The sequence below is a fragment of the Elephantulus edwardii genome, unplaced genomic scaffold, assembly GCF_000299155.1.
Source record: "Elephantulus edwardii isolate Elephantulus edwardi_28Jun2011 unplaced genomic scaffold, EleEdw1.0 scaffold00257, whole genome shotgun sequence".
Classification (NCBI taxonomy): Eukaryota; Metazoa; Chordata; class Mammalia; order Macroscelidea; family Macroscelididae; genus Elephantulus; species Elephantulus edwardii.
The window spans coordinates 1000622-1020119 of NW_006400007.1; the positions used below are offsets into that span (position 1 = coordinate 1000622).

The following is a 19498-nucleotide window of genomic DNA, read 5'->3' on the forward strand; positions in this document are numbered from 1 at the left end:
TGTGAGGCTATATGCCTCTGTGTGAGTCTGGCTCATTTTGGCCCACATATTGTGTGTGAAATTCATCGGTATTTTTATGTGAAATCAGTAATTCTTTTTTAAATTTTGACTGTTTTGTTTCTCATTCTACCTCAGTTTGGTTTTTCTCCTGTTGATAGACAATAGAATAGTTTAGTTGGTGCAATTTATGAGTAAGGCTATTTTGAAACTTTACTTTCAAATATTTTTATGAGTATCCAATTTTTTGTGTGTGTAGATTTGTAGGAAGGCAATTGTTCAGTCACTGAATAGACCTATGCTTACATTTAAGAAATTGCTAAAACTTTTTCTGAAGTAGTTATACAATTTAAAATCTGACCAGCAGTGATTGTCTTTCATGTCATTCTCAACTTGTACTTCATGTAATTTTCAACATTGCTATTGACAGTCTTTTACATTTTATACATTCTAGTATTTATTAGTGGTACATTTTTGTAATTTTCATTTGCACTTTCCTATTGACTAATAGTGGGTTCCAGCATCTCAGAGATTGTGAGGAAGCAGCAGGATAGGATAAGGTGTCAGACCAGTTGTTGATTGGTTGCTATGAGTTGTATTCAACTCGATGGCACCTAACTACAACAATGCTTTGCTCCTTCAGAGACTTTTTTGTTTACTTACTGGCCTTTAGCATGTCTCCCTTTGTGAAATAGTTGTTACAATGCTTTGTTTACTACAGTAAATTTTTATAATTATTGAATTATGGGAGATTTTTACTCCTGAGACACAGTATTTGATAGTTATAAATTACATCATGTGTTTTCTCCCCCAGCCTTTGATTTGTCACTTTCTTAAATAAATGAATTTTTATTAGTTTTACATTTCAGTAAATACTTGATACATTTATTATATTCTACATGTAAAAGATCTTTTCTACCCCACTTTTATAGTCACTCTTCTCATGACAATCTTTTCTATAAGTTTTAAAGGTCAAAACATTTTCTGTCTGCATCTCAGATCTACTTTGGATCAGCATTTGTATATGGTATAAGTTAGAAGCCTAGGTTAATTTTATTTTGTGTGAACATCCACATATCTCAGCATTTGTTGTAAAGAATCTTTTTTCCTTATTGAATTGCTTTGCCACTTTTGTTGAAAATCAGTACATTGTGGCTCCATTCCACTGCTTTGTTTGTCTCTCCTTACGATACTATCACTTTACATAGTTTTATGGTAAATTTTGAGATTGGATAGTGAAAGTTGTTCATTTTTGTGTTTATTTAGATTATTCTTGATTTCCATGCTCTGTAATTTTTATTGGCATTATGTTTAATTTTTCATTGGGTTTTTGCTTTTTTAACATTTTCTTGCCCCAGCAATTACATTGTACATCTTTAATGACATTTTACTAAAAGTAAGATTGTATTACTTAACATGTACTGTAAGAAACCTTGCAACATTTAAGTTCCATTTATCCATCATAATTTGTTACTGTCATCATATATGTTTTTTTACGTTATAAAATTTTTTAAAATGTAGTATTTTCACTTTTTTAAGCTATCTGTGTCTTTGGAAGAATTTAAGAAAATGGAAAAATAAACCCTTTCATTTCCGTAGCTGAAAACTGTAGGTACTGATTTTTCAGTTTTTGTTTTGGACACTTTGCCTGTGGAGGGATGTTGACTTTTTTTTTTCTCATTTTCTTTTAGGCTGTTCAGGCGTCAGGTTTTAACTTACGCGTTCTTTGTGTTTTTATCAGGGTCTTGAAGTTATTTTTTTTTCTCTTTAGTGAAACATTTGAAAATACACTACATTTGTAGGCACTCAAGGAAAAGAGGGACTTCTTTGCTAACCTAATACTTGGCCTTAGGTACACATGTATGGACACAGATGTCTCAAATTGTTTTCAATATTGAGATAATAGGTCTGCAGGAAGTCTTGCCTTCTGTGCTTTAATTTGAAAAATTCAAGAATTTTTTAAAAAACTAAATCTTGCTATTGTAAAACACATGCTATTAGTGACATTAACACTTTGCTGCAGATGACAATAATACATCAAAGAAGAAAAAAAATGTGTTTCAAAGCATGGTCATCAATTTAAAAGTGTGCAGCAACATGTTAATAGATAACATAGCCTATCCCAATTATCCCCAAAGCATTGAGGTAGCTGAGATCAGAACCCTATTTCTAAATTCTGTTGTTGTTTTATTGTTGTTATATCCCATTGAATTAGAACTGACTCATAGCTGACCTTTTAGTGCATGTTCTGAGGCAGTGTGTCTCATGGGAGCAAGTTGTCCATCTTTGTCCCACAGAGCAGCAGTGGGTTCAAGCCATGTATTTTTGGGTTGGCAGCATAACTCCTTAGCCCTCAGAGTTCCCGTTCCTAAATTCTATATAATGAAGACATAACTATAAAGAATTCATCTTTTCATTTGTTTTGTTATATTTAGGATTAAATCCTGACCAAGCCCCTTTTAAAACATGAAAAACATTGATTTTTTTTAATCGTTTCCAGTAATCTCCCTTAGTACTAAATTATGTACATAATGTCTGCTTTTTTATATATTGCTTCACGAGTCAAGACAGAAGAGTGAGGGCTATTAATAGGTTCTTTTGTTTTTTAAGCTAATAGACAGTGTTACTTTAAAATAGCAAATGTAAAATAAAACAGTTTGGTTCTACAGTTTTGCTTTTAAGTGTTTTCATAGGTATTTTTGAAATAAAGAATTTTATACTTAAGCTTTGCCCCTTACCTCTATTGTGAGAATTGTTATTTCTGAAATTCTTTTTATGTAATACTTATTTTCCTTTTTTAATTCATTTGAATGAAAGTTTACAGAGACTTTGGATTTCCATTCATTCATTGTTGCCTTTTTCTCCCTGCCCACTCCCCCCAAGCCTACTCCACTATGCAGCCTTCATTCTGGACACTTGTCATGACCATAATACCCAATTATATATCGCTTTTAAACAATGCTCTCCCTCATCTGTTTCAATATAAGTAATAAACAGAAATTTTAAAATATTATGTAGTTTAATGTATATTGCATAATATTTTTTAAATTTCTGTTTATTACATATATAGAATATGCAGTTGTCTTTCCAAAGGAAATTCAGCTCATTCAGTGAGTTTTGCTGCTTCAGCTTCACATTTTTATATTTTGCTGGAGTAGCATCTACTTAATTTGCTTCAGGTAAATCTGATAATAGAACCTCTTCTAGAGGAAATGACAAGTCTACTGGGAAAGAAATTAAAACACTGATTGTCATTTGAGAAGACAAACTTGCTGAGACTGTAATATGGATTTAGACTGTTCTGTACATACTGTGAATCTCCTGTAGGACTTACTGCTAATTTCAGTTTTAATTAGTTTATTTTTTAAAGAAAAGCTAGGTCAAAGTAACAAGACTATGCTTGTTCTTTTAACTCTGAAGATGATGATGAGAGAAAGTATGTGCAATGATGATCAAGCAAAGTAGAAGGAGATAAATAATGTATTCTGTAAGGTTTTTTAAAGTGTGAGCAGGTAGTCATGCTGAACAAAAGAAATTGAAAATTGATTATGCAGCATTAATCTTCTCAAATTACGAGAATGTGTTTAAAAGTATACGTCACTAAAATTTGTTAAAAAGTTAATTTTTACATCTTATTAGAAGGTGTTAAGCAGTTTTTAAAAAGATCACTTTATTAGGTATTGTAGTCAAAGTGAAGACTTTAGGGTCATTGTGAGGCAGCGAGGAGAAGAATTGAACCACAGCTCGAAGCTCCTCTGAGGTGTCTTAGCCCAGGCTTCTCCGGTCAGGTGGGGCATTACATTTCTGTTCCTAGAACACCACAATTCAGTGATTCTAAGGGTCCCTGATGGTTAGTAAGTAGACCTGTCTTGTGGTGTTGAAGTTGATGCTTGAATCTAGTGCTGTTGACCTTTCACATGATAATACCATCTCGGAAATTTAGGTGTTTGAAATAAGATTTTTTGAGTTTTATAAGTTTCTTGTTAAAAATTATGAACTTTGAAGGTTTTGGGAGAGAGGGAGGTATTATCAATCATATCTTCACTTTACCAGGACTATTTACATGACTTGTTATGTGGTTTTGAGTTGGAACTAATTCAAAGCTGACCCTCCAGTGGGTTTTCAAAGGATGTAAATCATACAGGAGGAGATCGCTCATCCTTTTCTTGGTGGATTGAGCTGCATGCCTTTGGGATTGCATCCCAGCTTCTTATCATTAGGCCCCCAGAGTAAAGCTATAGTCACTTTTCTTTTGTATGTAGCTACTTCCTTCAGTTGTTATCTAAGCCACATAGTTGGGATATATTTAAAGCCTGGGATAGGCGAGCTCTGGTGGCCTAGTGGCAGGAAACTGCACTGCAACTGCAGAGGTGCATGGTTCAAATCCACCAGATGCTCTGCTGAAGAAGGAGGAACAATCGCCTCCTGTACCAGTCAGATCCAATTTGACGGTACACACATAAAAAGAATAAATAATAAAAAAAATTTAAAAAAATAAAATAAAGCCTGGGATAGTAAACTTTATACCTTAAAGCCTTTTAAAAAATATCATCAGATTGCTTTCTTCCTAAAATTGGGCACTATTTCTTTGCACAGTCATGGTAGAGTCTATAAAATAAATACTGTCTCTATATGTATAACAAATAATAGAATGATATCCATATTCCTAGGAGGAAGACCAATTAATATGCATATTATTCTAATTCATATGCCAAATATGAAGAATTTCTAGATTTTTACCAACCTCTGCATTCTGAAATTGATTAAATATGCCCTCAAGATACATTCCAAGATACATTGATAAGTACTGATGATTGAAATGCAGGACTTGGAAACAGAAGGATCAGTAATTGGAAAACATGGCCTTGGTGACAGAAATTATGCTAAAGATAGTATGATAGTATTTTGCAAGGCCAGCAACTGTTGTCAATATTGTTCTTAAACAAAAACGGTGACTATATACATGGGTTTCCTTGGAAGACAGAAGAATCCAATATATTGTATCTATGGAAAGAATCTGTGAAGAAGCTCATTAACATCAACCAGAACAAAATCAGGGACTGACTTTGGAAGGAACCATCTGTTGCTCCCGTGCAAGTTCAGTTTGAAGGTAGAAAAAGTTGAAACAAGTCCACAAAATTAAAAATATGATTTTGGGGGACCTCTGGTGGCCTAGTGGCAAGGAGCTGCAACTACAATCCCAGAGGCACACCGTTCAAATCCACCAGATGCTCTGCCGGGAAAGGGAGGGTCAATCTCCTCCTGTACAAGTCAGATCTTATTTGACGGTATACTCACACAAAAATAAAATTTAAAAAAATATGACTTTGACTATATTCTTACTGGATTTAGAGATAAATTTGGTGCTTTGAACACTAATGAGCAAAGAAAGATGAGTTATGTTATACAGTGTTCTATATCATACATGACAAAAGCAAAGAGTCACTTAAAAACACAGGAAAGAAAAGATCAAAATAAGTGCCAAAAGATTCTTCTCACCACTGGACTAGTTGGCAGCATCAGGATTGATGGTGAAGAGATTGAGATTGTTCACAGCTTTAGTCGGCTTGGCTCCACAGTCAACACTCTTGGCACCAGCAGCCAGGAAATTAAAAGATGTATTGTGATGGGAATGTCTGCTGTTAGGGACTTCTCCAAAGTAGCAAAGAGCAGTGGTGTCACTCTGAAGACTAAGGTGTGTCTGATACAAGTTATGGTCTTTGCAATCACTTGTTATACATCAGAGAGTTGGACAATGACTAAGGAGTATAGAAGGAGAATTGATGCCTTTGAGCTGTGGTGCTAGAGAAGAGTATTGAGGGTACCATGGACTGCTAAGAAAACAAACAGATTCATCCTTGAGAGAGCGGGCGGCTCCTTGGAGGCAAGGATTCTGAGGCTTTGTCTGACATACTTTGGTCATGTTGCAAGGAGAGACAGGTCCTTGGAGAGGGACATCATGCTTGGTAGGGTGGAGGGACAGCACAGGAGGGGAAGGCCCTCTATGAGGTGGATTGATTCAGTGACTGGGGTAATCGGGATGGGTGTGTCGGAGATGGTGCGATTGGCACAGGACAGAGCAGAGTTTAGGGCTGTTGTACATAGGGTCGCTATGAGTCGCAAGCGACTGGATGGGACATAACAACCACAACAACAATGTGAAGAATGACCATTCCTGAACACTTAATTGTACTCATACTAAATCTGCACATACACCAAGAAACTTTTTTTAATAGAACAATGGACTATTATTACATGGTTTAAAATTAAGAAAAATATATGTCATGGTTGTATTTTTCATTATGCTTCTTGAATCTGTGTACTCAGCAAATAACCCACAAGGCTGAATTATATGTTGAGATCATTAATAATCTATAATACACAGATGACACGACCTTGCTTGTTGAAAGTGAAAAAGACTTTGAAATAAAAAGATCAAATATCAGTATAGATTTTATGTCATCATAAAGTAAACAAAAAATCCTTACAAGTGAATGAATAAACTTCATGATAAGGAGAAAATAACAAAACTGTCAAGAATTTTCTTTTACTTGGATCCATCATCAATACACATGGAAGCAGCTGTCAGAATATCAGAGGACATATTATTTGGCAGATCTGCTTAACAAGATCTATATAAAGTGTTAAAAGCAAAGATATTACTAAAGAGTACAGTTTGCCTGACCCAAGTCATGATATTTTTAATTACATATGCATAAAAAAATCTAGACAGTGAATAAGGAGGACTCGAAAAGAATTGATGCATTTGGATTAGGTTTATGGATTGTGGCTGAAGAATCCTGACCAAAGCAAGGACTGTGCCAGAAGAACAAACAAATCTGTCTTGGAAAAAGTACAGCCAGACTACTCTTTGGGCAAAGACAGAGAGATTTCATCTCATGTACTTTGAGTACAGTCTCTCTCAAAGGACATCATGCTTGGAAAAGTAGAGGGCCAGTGAAAAAGAGGAAGGCCGTCAATGATGAGAATTGATAAAATGGCTGCAACAAAGTGCTCAGACATAGCAACAGTTGTGAGATGGCACAGGACAGGCATTTCATTGTGTTGTGCATAGTGTTGCTAGGAATTAGAAACTGACTTAATGGTACCTCAGAATGACAGTAACATCTGCCAGAGTCTCGTTTTAGAAAACTGCGTAAGCCTGCTTCCTCTAGTTATACTACATCATGTTACAATTCTTCTTTCTTCATTAGACCCAGCAGAGCTAACCATTACAGCAACACCAAGAACCAGGTTGTCTACTCTTGAGGGAAATGAGCAGTTTTTTAAAAGAAGAGCCTCAAGTATCTCTTGAAATGTTGATAATACTCTGTTGATTTAGGTGTTTGATTTATTTGATGTTATCTTTGTGAGCATTCATTGAACTATACCTTTAATATACATATACAGTTTTGTGTATGCATGTTAAATAGCCTAAAGAAAACAAATTTTAGAAATAGATAATTTCTGCAGAATGAAGGTCATGTCTATGTTACAATGTATAGACTGGTTATATTTTTTTTTTTATTATTTTTGTGTGCGTGTACCGTCCAATCAGATTTGACTGGTACAGGAGGAGATTGTCCCTCCTTTCCCAGCAGAGCATCTGGTGGATTCGAACCATGTGTCTCTGAGATTGTAGTTACAGCTCCTTGCCACTAGGCCACCAGAGCTCCCCTAGACTGGTTATATTTTGATCCCCTTACCTTGGGACATACTGTATAGCTGGTTTTGAGAATAATTCTGTATGTGTTACATGGAGCTTTTATTACATGACTAAGTAAGTTATAGAACAGATGTCTTATTTATGTCAAAAGAAAACATTATATATGTACTTGTAGTTACATAGAAAGTATCTTTAAGAACACACTAACAGTGGTTAGTTTTGAAGAGGTCCATGGGTAATACAACAAAATAGGAAACATGGATATTACGTTATATCATGTTGTACCAGTAAGTTATTTTTAAAGTGAAGAAGGTTTACTACTATAAGAAAATTTACACTTAAGTCATAGTTTTTTAAAAAACTGATTTTTAAAAAAGGAAATTCTAAATACTATGTTGTGGTTAATAGATTGGTATGAGTAATGTTGCTATTCTGATGAAATTTAAGAAAAAAAATGGGAGAGCTCCCCAAAAGGAGTCCTGATGGTACACTAGTTTAGCACTCAACTGTTGTTGAACTCAGCCAGTGGCTTTTTGGGGAAAACCTGGCTCTCTGTTTTATAAAGGTTACAGTCAGGAAAACCCTGAGAAGCAATTCTACTTCATCTCATGGGGACACTACAAATAAAAAACCAACTGGATGACACCTAAGCCCAGTAACAAATGTTAATATAGCTCCTTCTTCTTTTATCCCAGAGGGTTAAGAAGCTTTTACTGAGCTTGAATAACTAATGCAGTCATTTAATATGAAGGAGAACTGAATTGTGTCTCCATTTGTCATTTAGTTGATCCAGAGTACCAGAAAGAGGCAGAACAAAGACATCGAGAACTGGCAGCTAAAGCTGGAGGATTTAATGATTTTGCAACATTAGCTGTCATTTTTGAACAATGCAAATCAAGGTAGGTGAAGTAGTCCCATTACTAGAGAATGTCAGTTTTGTCACTTTAAAGCATAGTTGTACTTACTGTGTGACTTTAGACACTATGGTTTAGTGGAAATGTTAATGACCTTAAAGCTTTTTTTTTTTTCACATTAGCAAGATGATCTGTATCAGCTGTCATTTGGTGGGCACTTACTATTTGATAGGGAACTCTGGTAGCCTATGCTGTAGGGAGTTGCATTGCTAACCCAAAGGTCAAGCCTCTGGTAGTTCAGATCCTCCAGCCTCTCAGCAAGAGAAAAATGAGCAGTTTCCTGCCTTGTGATTTACAGCCTAGAAACCCAATGGTGAGTCATGAGTTGTTTCCAACTTGAGAACAATGAGTGATGATACAATCTTAGTTCTGTTCTGTTCTCTCTCCAAACTTTCCTGAAAATGACAATATAGCATGTTGCTTCTCTATGGTTAGTTTACATTTGAAAATGATTAGTTACTTGTTAAAACCTCTATGTAAAAATAAATCAATTTCCAAATTATTTTTAATTCTGCCAATGGCATTTGCATTAGTTTAATTGTTTTTTAAAATTCCCAGAAGTGACTTCTTAGTACTTGGACAGATCTGTAGAAGAGCTGACACTTGTTTATGGGCTTCTAGCTTTGTAACAGAAATGAGATTAGATTGATTTTCATTTTAGAAGATTTTTCAAAGACACTAGTATTGTTTTGCAGTGGAGCTCCAGCTTCCTGGTGCCAAAAACATTGGATTCATTGGAGGTGCTTATTTTCTGCATTTCGTATAGAAGCTCAACTTCGAGAACTAATCAGGAAGCTTAAGCAGGTGATTTTTTTTTTTAGTCATTTTTTCCCCATGAGTAGCATTTTGGTCTCAGAATTTCATACTGAATTTTCATTGATAAAAGTTACTTCTCTCTCTTTCCTTTTACTATATATATATATATAGTATTGGAAAAAATATGTATAGTGGGCAAGGGGTAGGAGCAGAAGGGTGAGTTTGGGTAGTGATAAAATCACAGGGTTGCACAGTTTGTGGGTGGAAAGAGTAGTCAAAGGAAATAAGAAGGATCTAGCAGGGACTGGAAAAGACAGGGTAATGAAAACAACTATGAGATAGCATCTCACCCCAGTAAGAACAGTAAAATTTAACAGAATGGCAAACATCAAATGCTGGCAAGGTTGCGGAGAAACTAGAACCCCTTGTTCACTGTTGGGGAGAGTGTGCAACCACTATGGAAGGCTGGATCATACTTTCTCAAAAAGTTGCAAATAGAAATACCATTTGACCCAGCAGTTCTACTACTAGAAATTTACCCTAAAGAAACCATAACCACCACAAAAGCAGATACATGCACGCCCATGTTTATTGCGGCTTTGTTCACAATTAACAAAGAGCTGGAAACAACCCAAGTGCCCATCAACAAACGAATGGGTAGAGAAGCTCTGGTATATTAACACAATGGAATACTGTGCAGCATTGAAAATCAAGGAATGAATGAAATATCTCAGTCACAAAAGGACAGATATTGCATAGGGCCACTGTTGTAAAATAGGACTGACATCAAGGTTGAGGGAAGACAGAAAAGGAGGGGAGGAATTGTGTGTGCTGCATTGAAACAGATGAGGGAGAGAACTGTTTAAAAGGGATATTTGATTGGATATTATTGCCATGACAGGAGTCCAGAATGAAGGCTGCACCGTGGAATGGACTTAGAAAGAGGGATTGCATAACAATGAAAGAGTTTTTCTTTACTTTTCAAGGAGAAGAGTGAGTTGGGGGGAGGAGGTGGGCAGGGAGAAAAGTGCAACAATGAATGAATGGAAACCCTAAGTCTCTTGTAAACTTTCATTTAAATTAATAAAAACAAACAAAACGACGGGGTAATGGTGGGCATACTCCAATGGTGATTAATTCTTATTAACAAAGAGATTTTTTTATTTGTGGGTTTCCCATTTGGAAATAGGGGCGCAGACTCTCTGACTGCTTCATGCTGAACAGGGATATTGCGATGAAGGGGAGCCCATTTTAAAACTTTACTGGTAGGCTTGAGTTGAAGCTGCATGCCTTCTTGTTCAGTAAGAAGATATTTTCATGACGTTTTCTGCCCCCCTGGACTGCAAGGCGTTTGCATGGGTGAGTCCAGTAGGAGTGACTCGCTAAACTTTGAGGCTCCATCCACCTTCTCTTCCTTAGCTGACAGTTATATTTTCCTTTTGTCTCTGAAACCAGGCTCAGGGTTTAGGTTCTGGAACAAGACTCAGTGTTCAAGTTACCTGTAGGAAATGGAGCAAATCTGGACAGAACAAATTTGTGATTTACAAAGAAAAGGGTTTTGGAAGTGTTACAGGTGAACTGGAGGAGGGGATAGAGTAAAGTGATTTAGATAAAGTTCATACACACCAGGCAGCTTTCCTCAGGGGCCAGGCTGCTCTACCCTGCCAGGTGGCTCTCCCTAGGGTGGGATGGCTCTCCCACCCCAAAACTCTTCTGTCTAGACCTTGTGCCCTACTGAGGACTGCAGCTAGGGCGCTAGCACCTCCATCATTGCCCCCTTCTTCTCCCGCAAGTGGTCTAATTGTAATTCAAAGTAGGTATTATTACTTTCCCCTTCCACAAATGGAGAAGGGGCTGCGAGAGTAGTGAACATACCTGCTCAAGGTTGAAAAAGTAATAAAGGCAGTAGAACAAGAACTCAGACCACGGTTTTCTGAGGCAGGCTGTGAGGCAGGAAGCTCTGTGCAGTGCTCAGGTCAGCCATCTTTCATCTTCCTTTGCAAGGAGAATCCTGTTGAAGATCATTTTCAAAATGGCCACAAGAGTACACTCAAGGCCACATGTGGGGCACATCACATTCTCCCCATTTTGTTTTTTAACTCAGTGGTAGTAAATTTTATCTATAGAAATTGGCATTAAGTTGTACAAAATTGAAGTTACAATTTGATGAGTTTTAATTCTGTGTATATTCACAAACAACCACCACAGTTTTTTAAAAAAGTGAATATATCCTTTATTCCCCATAGTTTTTCCTTAACCCTTTATAATCCACTAGCTGCTTTGAAAGAGAAAGGTGTTATGATGTATAGACTAGGATGCTGAATGAAAAGTCTCTATTGACTCAATGACAGTAGGTTTTGATTAAATGCCACCTAAGGAGCTCTGATGTCACAGTCATAGACAGGAGCTGTCACCCTGTCTAGAGGGTCAGATAGCCTCACCAAGCCAATTGGAGCAGCGACATAATGTATTGTGCTGCTGACCATAGTAAAAGAAAATTTACTACTATATATTTATTCTTTTTATAGCAAAGTGATTTCCCAAGAGAGACCTTTGAAGGTCCTAAGCATGAAGTACTACGAAGGTGTCTTTGTGCAGGCTATTTCAAAAATGTAGCTCGAAGGTAAGCAATGTGAGCTTGAAAGAAGGGTAAAGAAACACACTGCATTTTACTACTGTTTGAACTATTTAATATTCAGGATTGAAGATATGATTTAAGCTCTGTGATGACAGTTACATCAATTCCAATGACCATTTTCATAATTGTCACTGTGTCTGGGGAACTGCAGTAGCCTAGAGTTGGATGTTGGAACTCAGGTGGGATAAAGGGGAATCTATATAACCAGTGGGGTCCTTGAGCTTGGACATACCTGAGGCAAATCATCATGGGCTTCCAGGAAAACAGCTGAGCCACAGCCTAGTGCACGTGCCAACCACCAACATCATGGATCCAGCTGAACAGTTCTCTAGACCAAACACTGCCAAGACCCCATCCTGCCACACCTTCTTGGGCCTCAAATGGAGTCAGAAAAGGGCATCTTGCACCATGGTATTCATTTGTCTAATTGCCTTTACAGTTTGCTATTAGAAGGACACCACCTGTCAGCATATTGTAAATGACTTTATATCATAGGTGTGTATAGGCTGGCATGTTTATTATTTACTACTGTTTGTCGCTATGAGTCGCAAGCGACTCGACGGCACATAACAACAACAACAACAACAACTGTTCGTACAGTCTGTCAATCTACATTTCCAAAATCATGGATCTTTGAAAACCCTATGAAAAAACGAGGAACACAGGTCATGAAAAAATGAGGCATATAGGCTTAGAGGTAGAGCCCAGACGGGAAGTCACTCAAAAATGATGAAAAATAACTGCAGACAACCATTAATAATTGGAATTTGGAATGAAGTATTAATGTGGTAAAACAAGAAGTTGTCAAAAATGAAATGGAACACATGAAAATTGACATTCTAGGCATCTCTGAGCTGAGATAGACTGACATTAGCTACTTTGAATCAGACAGTTGTACAGTCTACGATCCTGAAAATGAAAAACTAAAGAAGACTAGTATTCCATTTAAAATTAAAAAGACAATTTCAAAATCTATCTAAAAGTACAATGTTGTGAGTGATAGGATACTGTCCAGATGCATAACAAGGAAGACTTATTAATACAACCCCTTAAATATATAAACTAACAACTAAAGCCAAAGAGAAAGAGATTGAGGAATTGCACCTACTTTTACAGTCTGATATTGACCATACATACAATTAAGATGCATTAGTAATTATTGATAACTGGCACACATAATTTGGAAACAATGAGGAAGGAATGGTAGTCGATGAGTATGGACTTGGTGACAGAAATGAGACTGGAGATAGAATGATTGAATGTGTTCAATGATTTATTCATCGCAAATACCTCTTAAAAAACACAAAATGTGATTTTATACATGGTCCTTGTCAAGGCTCAGGAAGACTCAACAGCATGCATTATGCTGATAACAATTTTGCCTGCTGAAAGTGAGGAAGAGTTGAAATGCACAGTGCCAACATTTAATATCATGATAAATGGAGAAAGGATTGAAGCTACTGATAATTTCCTCTTTATGGGACCAATAATCAGTGCCCTGGGTATTAGTCTGAGAATCAGGAGATGGATTGCAATGGGTAAATCCTCTGTCAGGGACTTTTCCACAGTACTGGGGAGCAATGACATCAGTTTGAATACTATAGTGTGCCTGATTCATACCATGGTCTTTTCAGTCATTTGCTATGGCTCTGAGAGTTAGACAGTAAGTGTGACAGAAGAATTGATGCCATTGGGTTTTGGTGCTGGTGAAGAGTACTGAATAGCCAGTGGATCACCAGAAGAACAAATAGAAATGTCTTGGAGAAAGTGGTCCTTGGAGGCAAAGATAAAATTGTGGACATATTCCTAGGCAGAGCTGTTCCTTGGAAAGGGATATCATGCTTGCAAAGATGTAGGGTCAGCAAAGAGAAGAGGAAGACCCTATTGAGACGAACTGATACAATGACTGCAGCAGTGGGCTCAAGTGTGCCAGAGATGATTAAGATGGCACAGGATCGGACAGGATTCAGGCCTGTTCTTTATAAGATTGCTATGATTTATACTCAACAGCACTTAACAACAACATAGATAAGAGTTATTCAGCATAGAATGTCAGTGTCTAAGTTGGATGTGAAGGGTTGTTTCAGAGTGTGGCCCTTTGTGATGTGAGAAAGCCAGACAGGTGGAGTGGACATCCCTGAGGAAGGAAAATTTAGTGTGGAGTTTCAGAGCTTGAGACGGATGGAATGGCATGCACATGAGAGTTTGCGTAGTGTGCAGTGTCAGAGCCTGAGTGTGGTGAGGATTGTTTTGTGGAAGAATTGACAATTGTTTTGATGATATATCGGTTATGTACAAAAGATTTGCTAAATAAATATATTAAGAATAATGGACAAGAGAGTTAAAAATATAGGGAGAAAACAAGAATGAATCTTGGGCTGTTGGATTGGAATTCCAGAATTTTTGTCCATCTGTGGTTTTCCATATTGATGATGGGTGGGTAAATAGATCGTTGGATAAATAAATATAAGGAAAAGTAGATGAGTATATGTATTATTTATTTGTGTTTATATATCTTTGCCTTAGCTCTGTGAGAGACTGGCAGCAGTGATATGCCAGTAGCAAAAAAATATACTTAAAGTTCAAATCTTGACTTGTAAATAATTATTTGCCATTTAAGAGTCAGAACTGCTTGGACAAAAGGGACTGGGAAAATAGAAGAAGAACCTAAAACATCTTATTCCGACAGTAAGCAAACAGTAATTAAAGATTATTAGCAAGCTCTGAGTACACAAGAACCAGCTTAAAGAGATTGTAGATTGACAGTCTGTGGGGCATTTTGAGCATCAGGTAAATACTGCCAGTAATGCATTACATGTAATTCGTTGACTAAAATGTGAAGACAAAGGTCTATGAATATGGAATGTTTAAAGAAGAATTGTATTACTTTTGTAATTAAGTTCTCCTATACAAAATTCTTATGAATTACCAAGGGGTAAAGTAATTTTTATAGTAGGGAAACTTGTCAGATACTGCCTTTATTTATTTAGGAATTAAAATGAACAGTCATGGAATGAGTAAATTGTATGTTGGTTGTTTCTTTTTAAATTCAATGCTTTTTGATAAAATGCAATGAAAATACATCATCACTTCATTATACCTGCCAAAAAATGAACAAAATAGGTTTAAGAAGAGACTATAAAACTTGCTCTTGAACACAGAGAAGCTAAAGGAGCAAATTATGAAATAAGGAAGATGAACAAATTTTTGAGAAAAAAATTGTCATTTGAAAGGACTGCGAGAAAAGTGTTATAACGAAATGTGCACACTTGGACTTTGAAAACCAAAAAAGTAAGAATATGCTCAATATTTTTCAATCTGAAAGAACTAAACAAAACATTCAGCTCTCGAGTTGCAATGCTGAAAGATTCTCTGGAAAAATCTTAAATATGCAGGAAGCATCAAAAGGAAGTGCAAAGAATACACAGACTCACTATAAGAGAAAGGATTGTTTGACACTGAACCATTTCAGGAAGTAGCATACAATCAAGAACCAGTGGTAATGAAGGAAGAAGTTAGAGCTGCACCAAAGACACTGGCAAAAAGAAGGCCCTCGGCATTAATAGAATACCATCTGAGCAAACAGAGGCAACCCTGACTGTGCTTAGAAATTTAACAGACTACTTTCTGGCCATCTTATTAGAAGAGATCCTTATTTATCCTCATTCTAAGAAAAGGTGACCCAACAGTGTAGCACATTAAGAGCACATGAACGTATAATCTGTGGGCTGATTCCAACTCAGCAGCACAAAACCACGATTTAAGATGAAATGGTTCATAATGACAGGCTAATAAATTTAAAACTCCATGGTAGAACATAAAATTGCTGATTGTTTAACTTAACACACTATTTCGTGTTTTACTCTTCTCATTTTTATCATATTTTGGTTCTTTTATAGATCTGTTGGGAGAACATTTTGCACAATGGATGGACGTGGAAGCCCAGTTCACATTCATCCTTCCTCAGCAGTAAGTACTTTGGTTTTCTTTGTTGTTGTTGTTGTTGTTGATTGCCTTTGAGTCGAGCATGACTCATAGCAACCCTATGAACAAAAAGTCTGAAGCTGCTCTGCAACTGTCGACATTAATCAAAGTTCTAGAGTTTTCGGAGGTATGTTACTTAGGAAGTGGATAAGAGAAGAAATTTAGGAAGATGTAGAAATAAGTAATATGTAGGTATTTCTCTTTTTATAATTTGCTTTCTAGTTAAATATATCTGTGTTACATAGAAACTGTAAGTGTATTGGTTGGCCCATTCCTACTGTTTGATTAAAGAAGTTATTAGTTCAGAAAATTTAGGCAATTATTATTTTGTTGGTCTAGAATTTGGAAGCAGGAGTGGTATCCACTTCCTAAATTACATGCCTCTGGAAACTCTATGAACTTTGATAAATGTCGATGGTTGTAGAGGGGCTTCAGGGCTTTTGTTCATGGAGTCACTGTGAGTCTTGCTCAACTTGAAGACAATCAACAACAACAGTATTGGAATAAGATGTTATTTATGTATCATCCTTAAATGAATGCTTTTGTATAGCTTCATGAACAGGAAACCAAACTTGAATGGATTATTTTTCATGAGGTATTGGTTACTACCAAAGTCTACGCAAGAATTGTGTGTCCAATTCGTTATGAATGGGTGAAAGACTTGTTACCCAAGTTGCATGAATTTAATGCTCATGATCTGAGCAGTGTGGCCCGACGTGAAGCAAGAGAAGATGCAAGAAAGAGGTGGACAAATAAGGAAAATGTAAAGCAATTAAAAGGTGAGTGAATCACTAGTTTTAGTGATGTCCAGGGAGCATAAACCTAGTTTTCATATAATAGTAGTAATGCTATTACAGAGCTTAGGTTCTAAATCTGTCTCTGCAAAGTTTTGTCCTAAATCTTAGATTTATATTCATTTTTTTTCTATAATTATATTTTATTAATTTTCATAAACATTTACAGAGATTTTGGGCTTTCACTCATTCATTGTTGGATTTATATTCATTTTTATGTTCCACTTTTCTATTTAATGAGCCATAATTTCCTTAGCCTCTTTGTCAAACACTATTATTAATAGTGTCTGTTGAGCTTTTACCATGTGCCAGCCACTTAAGTTTTTCATTGAACAGTAACTCTGTGAGGTAAGTACATAGCCCCACTTCATAGTGGTGGAATAAAGATTTGGCACAGAGCATGACTCTAAAGCCAATACTTTAATGGCTATGGATTATACTGCCTCATACTAATACTGTATTCTTTCCATTTTGTTTATAAAATTTGTGCATTATTACCTCAGAACGTTGTCCCCACCCAGAGGCTTTTTCTGTGAAATGAAATATTAGTGTTTAGTATAGAGGCATAAAGTTATGGTACTGAAGTAGGATAGCAAGCTTAAACCTTAGCTCACATATGTAAAAAGCTTTTCAATAAAGCATTTTAAGGCTGAATGACAGAGGCAGCTGTGTTATCTTATTTAACATCACTCGTAAATAAAATGGTGAATTTTGCCCAAGAAATCATAAAGAAGTTTTTATAAATTTTAGCTATTAAGTGTTTATTGCAGAGTTATAGCATTCTACAAAGATCAGTTTATCTTAATGGAAAGAGAGTGCCTGTCTTTGTCCAGTGGAGCAGTTGGCAAACTCAAACTGGCAAAGATGCCCAGCCCTTTAGGTTGCCACAAATGACGGCAAATGTGTTTCTAAGCATGGTTGTCAGTTTTAAAAGTGTGAGGCAGCGTGTTAACAGGGCAACACTATGAACTAGACTGTGCCACTAGACCTCCCATTTTGGTTTTAAGGCCTTCATACTCTTCTTCCCCCCATCCGCTACCCCTAAAACCATGGGGGTACTATTTCTTCTGTAGGGCAAAATGTAATTCCTCTTTGGTTTTTTGTTTGTTTTTTTTTAAACATTGAAAAATCAGGATGTCTCCAGAAAAGAGCACAAAAATACAATCAGTAGCAGATACATAGGCAGATGAGTAAGGTGACTAGATGAGTAAGGTGAAAAGGTCTGTACCCATGACCATACATAGGTTTTGCAGATGATATTTCTACATTCTTTTTCTTGTCATAGTTAAGTACCATCGAGTTGACCTTCCAGTGGGTTTTTATAGGCAGTAAATTACACGAAAAGAGATTGCCCATCTTTCTGGTGAGAGCTGGTGGATTTAAACCATGTATCTTTGAGTTGGCTATGAAGCTTCTTTCCCCTGGGCCACCAGAGCTCCTGTTTTGGTTTTAATGTCTACATGCTCATCTTTTTTCCCCCACAAACCATTGACTCTACTGTTTCTTATACATTCTTATTAGTATATACTATAAAGACATTCAGCATTTATAGCAGAACCAGCTAATGCTTTGTAAGCTTCGTAGCCATAACAAAGCAACCAAATGGATTGAGTTGCTACTTCTGGGACCTTGTAAGAACATCAGACATCAAGGTCAATTGGTATAACATATTCCACAAAGACAGTATTCTTCATCCTACTTTGGTAAGTAGTGACTGGGATTATAAACACTTTCAGGTAGCCATCTGTTGGTCTCTCCCTGTCTGAAACAAAAAAGAGGGAAGGAAAGGGAAGATGTGTAGAAACAATTAGTCAAAAGTACTAACAAACCAAGCAAACCTGAATTTAATGGTGCCTCACTTTTACTGCTGACCACTCTAAACAAATGACAGAATATCCCAGATAAAGTAGGTGAAAATGTACAACAAAACTCAAAACATAAAAAAAAGCCAGGCTTATTGGTGCTGTAGAGGACTGGAAGCCGCAAGGCTCTGGCTCTTATTCACCCTTCTATCCTAGAACTACACTTAACCTATATGGCCCAACTTTGAACCAAACAATAGACAGCCCATATAGGGAGCTCTGGTGGCTTAGTGGTAATGAGTTGTGCTGCCAAGTTGAAAGCATATGGTTTGAAGCCACCAGCTCTTCTGCAGGAGAATGGTGGTCAATCTTCCCATGCGATTTACAGCCTCTGACAAGCCATCGGAAGGTCAGCTATGAGTCTGTTCCTACTCTACAATACAGTCGAGATAAAGTGACACCAGGGAAGCATTCACTCCTTAGACAGACCAACCATATAAGGTCAAAAGAGAAGCATTCGCCCAAGGACAAATCCCTGAGACAGGAAGGAGGAGGTTAGAAGGATTAATGGGAATAAGAATTACTGGGGGAAAAGTGGGGAAAGTGTAAATTACCTTATGAGTATTGTACTTAATATTATAAAACAGAATGTGTATAAGTTTCATGAAAAACCAATAGGTTTTGTATATTTTCACTGAGATCACAATAATAAAGTCTTGACACTTTTAGTACAGAAGCACAAAATTAAAGTTTTATTCAATTGTTCTGTTTTTAGATGAAATATCAAAAGAAGTCCTGAAGAAAATGCAAAGAAGAAATGATGATAAGTCTATATCAGATGCACGCGCTCGTTTCCTAGAGAGAAAGCAGCAGAGGACCCAGGAGCACAGTGACACATTGAAGGAAACAACCTAAGAAGTGGCCCCTCCAGTTCAGGAAGTTGGAAG

General features: G+C 36.7%; 1 protein-coding gene across 2 annotated transcripts in view; it reads left to right on the forward strand.

Moving 5' to 3' along the window:
- The window catches only part of DHX40 (DEAH (Asp-Glu-Ala-His) box polypeptide 40), a 59464-nt gene extending 39967 nt beyond the window's left edge, over window positions 1-19497 (forward strand). For both annotated transcript variants that reach the window (XM_006899437.1, XM_006899436.1), the window contains 6 exons: window positions 8448-8562; window positions 9273-9381; window positions 11862-11956; window positions 15871-15940; window positions 16506-16734; window positions 19327-19497. In XM_006899437.1, the coding sequence (XP_006899499.1) occupies window positions 8448-8562; window positions 9273-9381; window positions 11862-11956; window positions 15871-15940; window positions 16506-16734; window positions 19327-19466 (758 nt within the window). In that variant the 3' untranslated portion in view covers window positions 19467-19497. The remainder of the gene's footprint in view (window positions 1-8447; window positions 8563-9272; window positions 9382-11861; window positions 11957-15870; window positions 15941-16505; window positions 16735-19326) is intronic.
- Window position 19498: the final 1 nt, after the last annotated feature.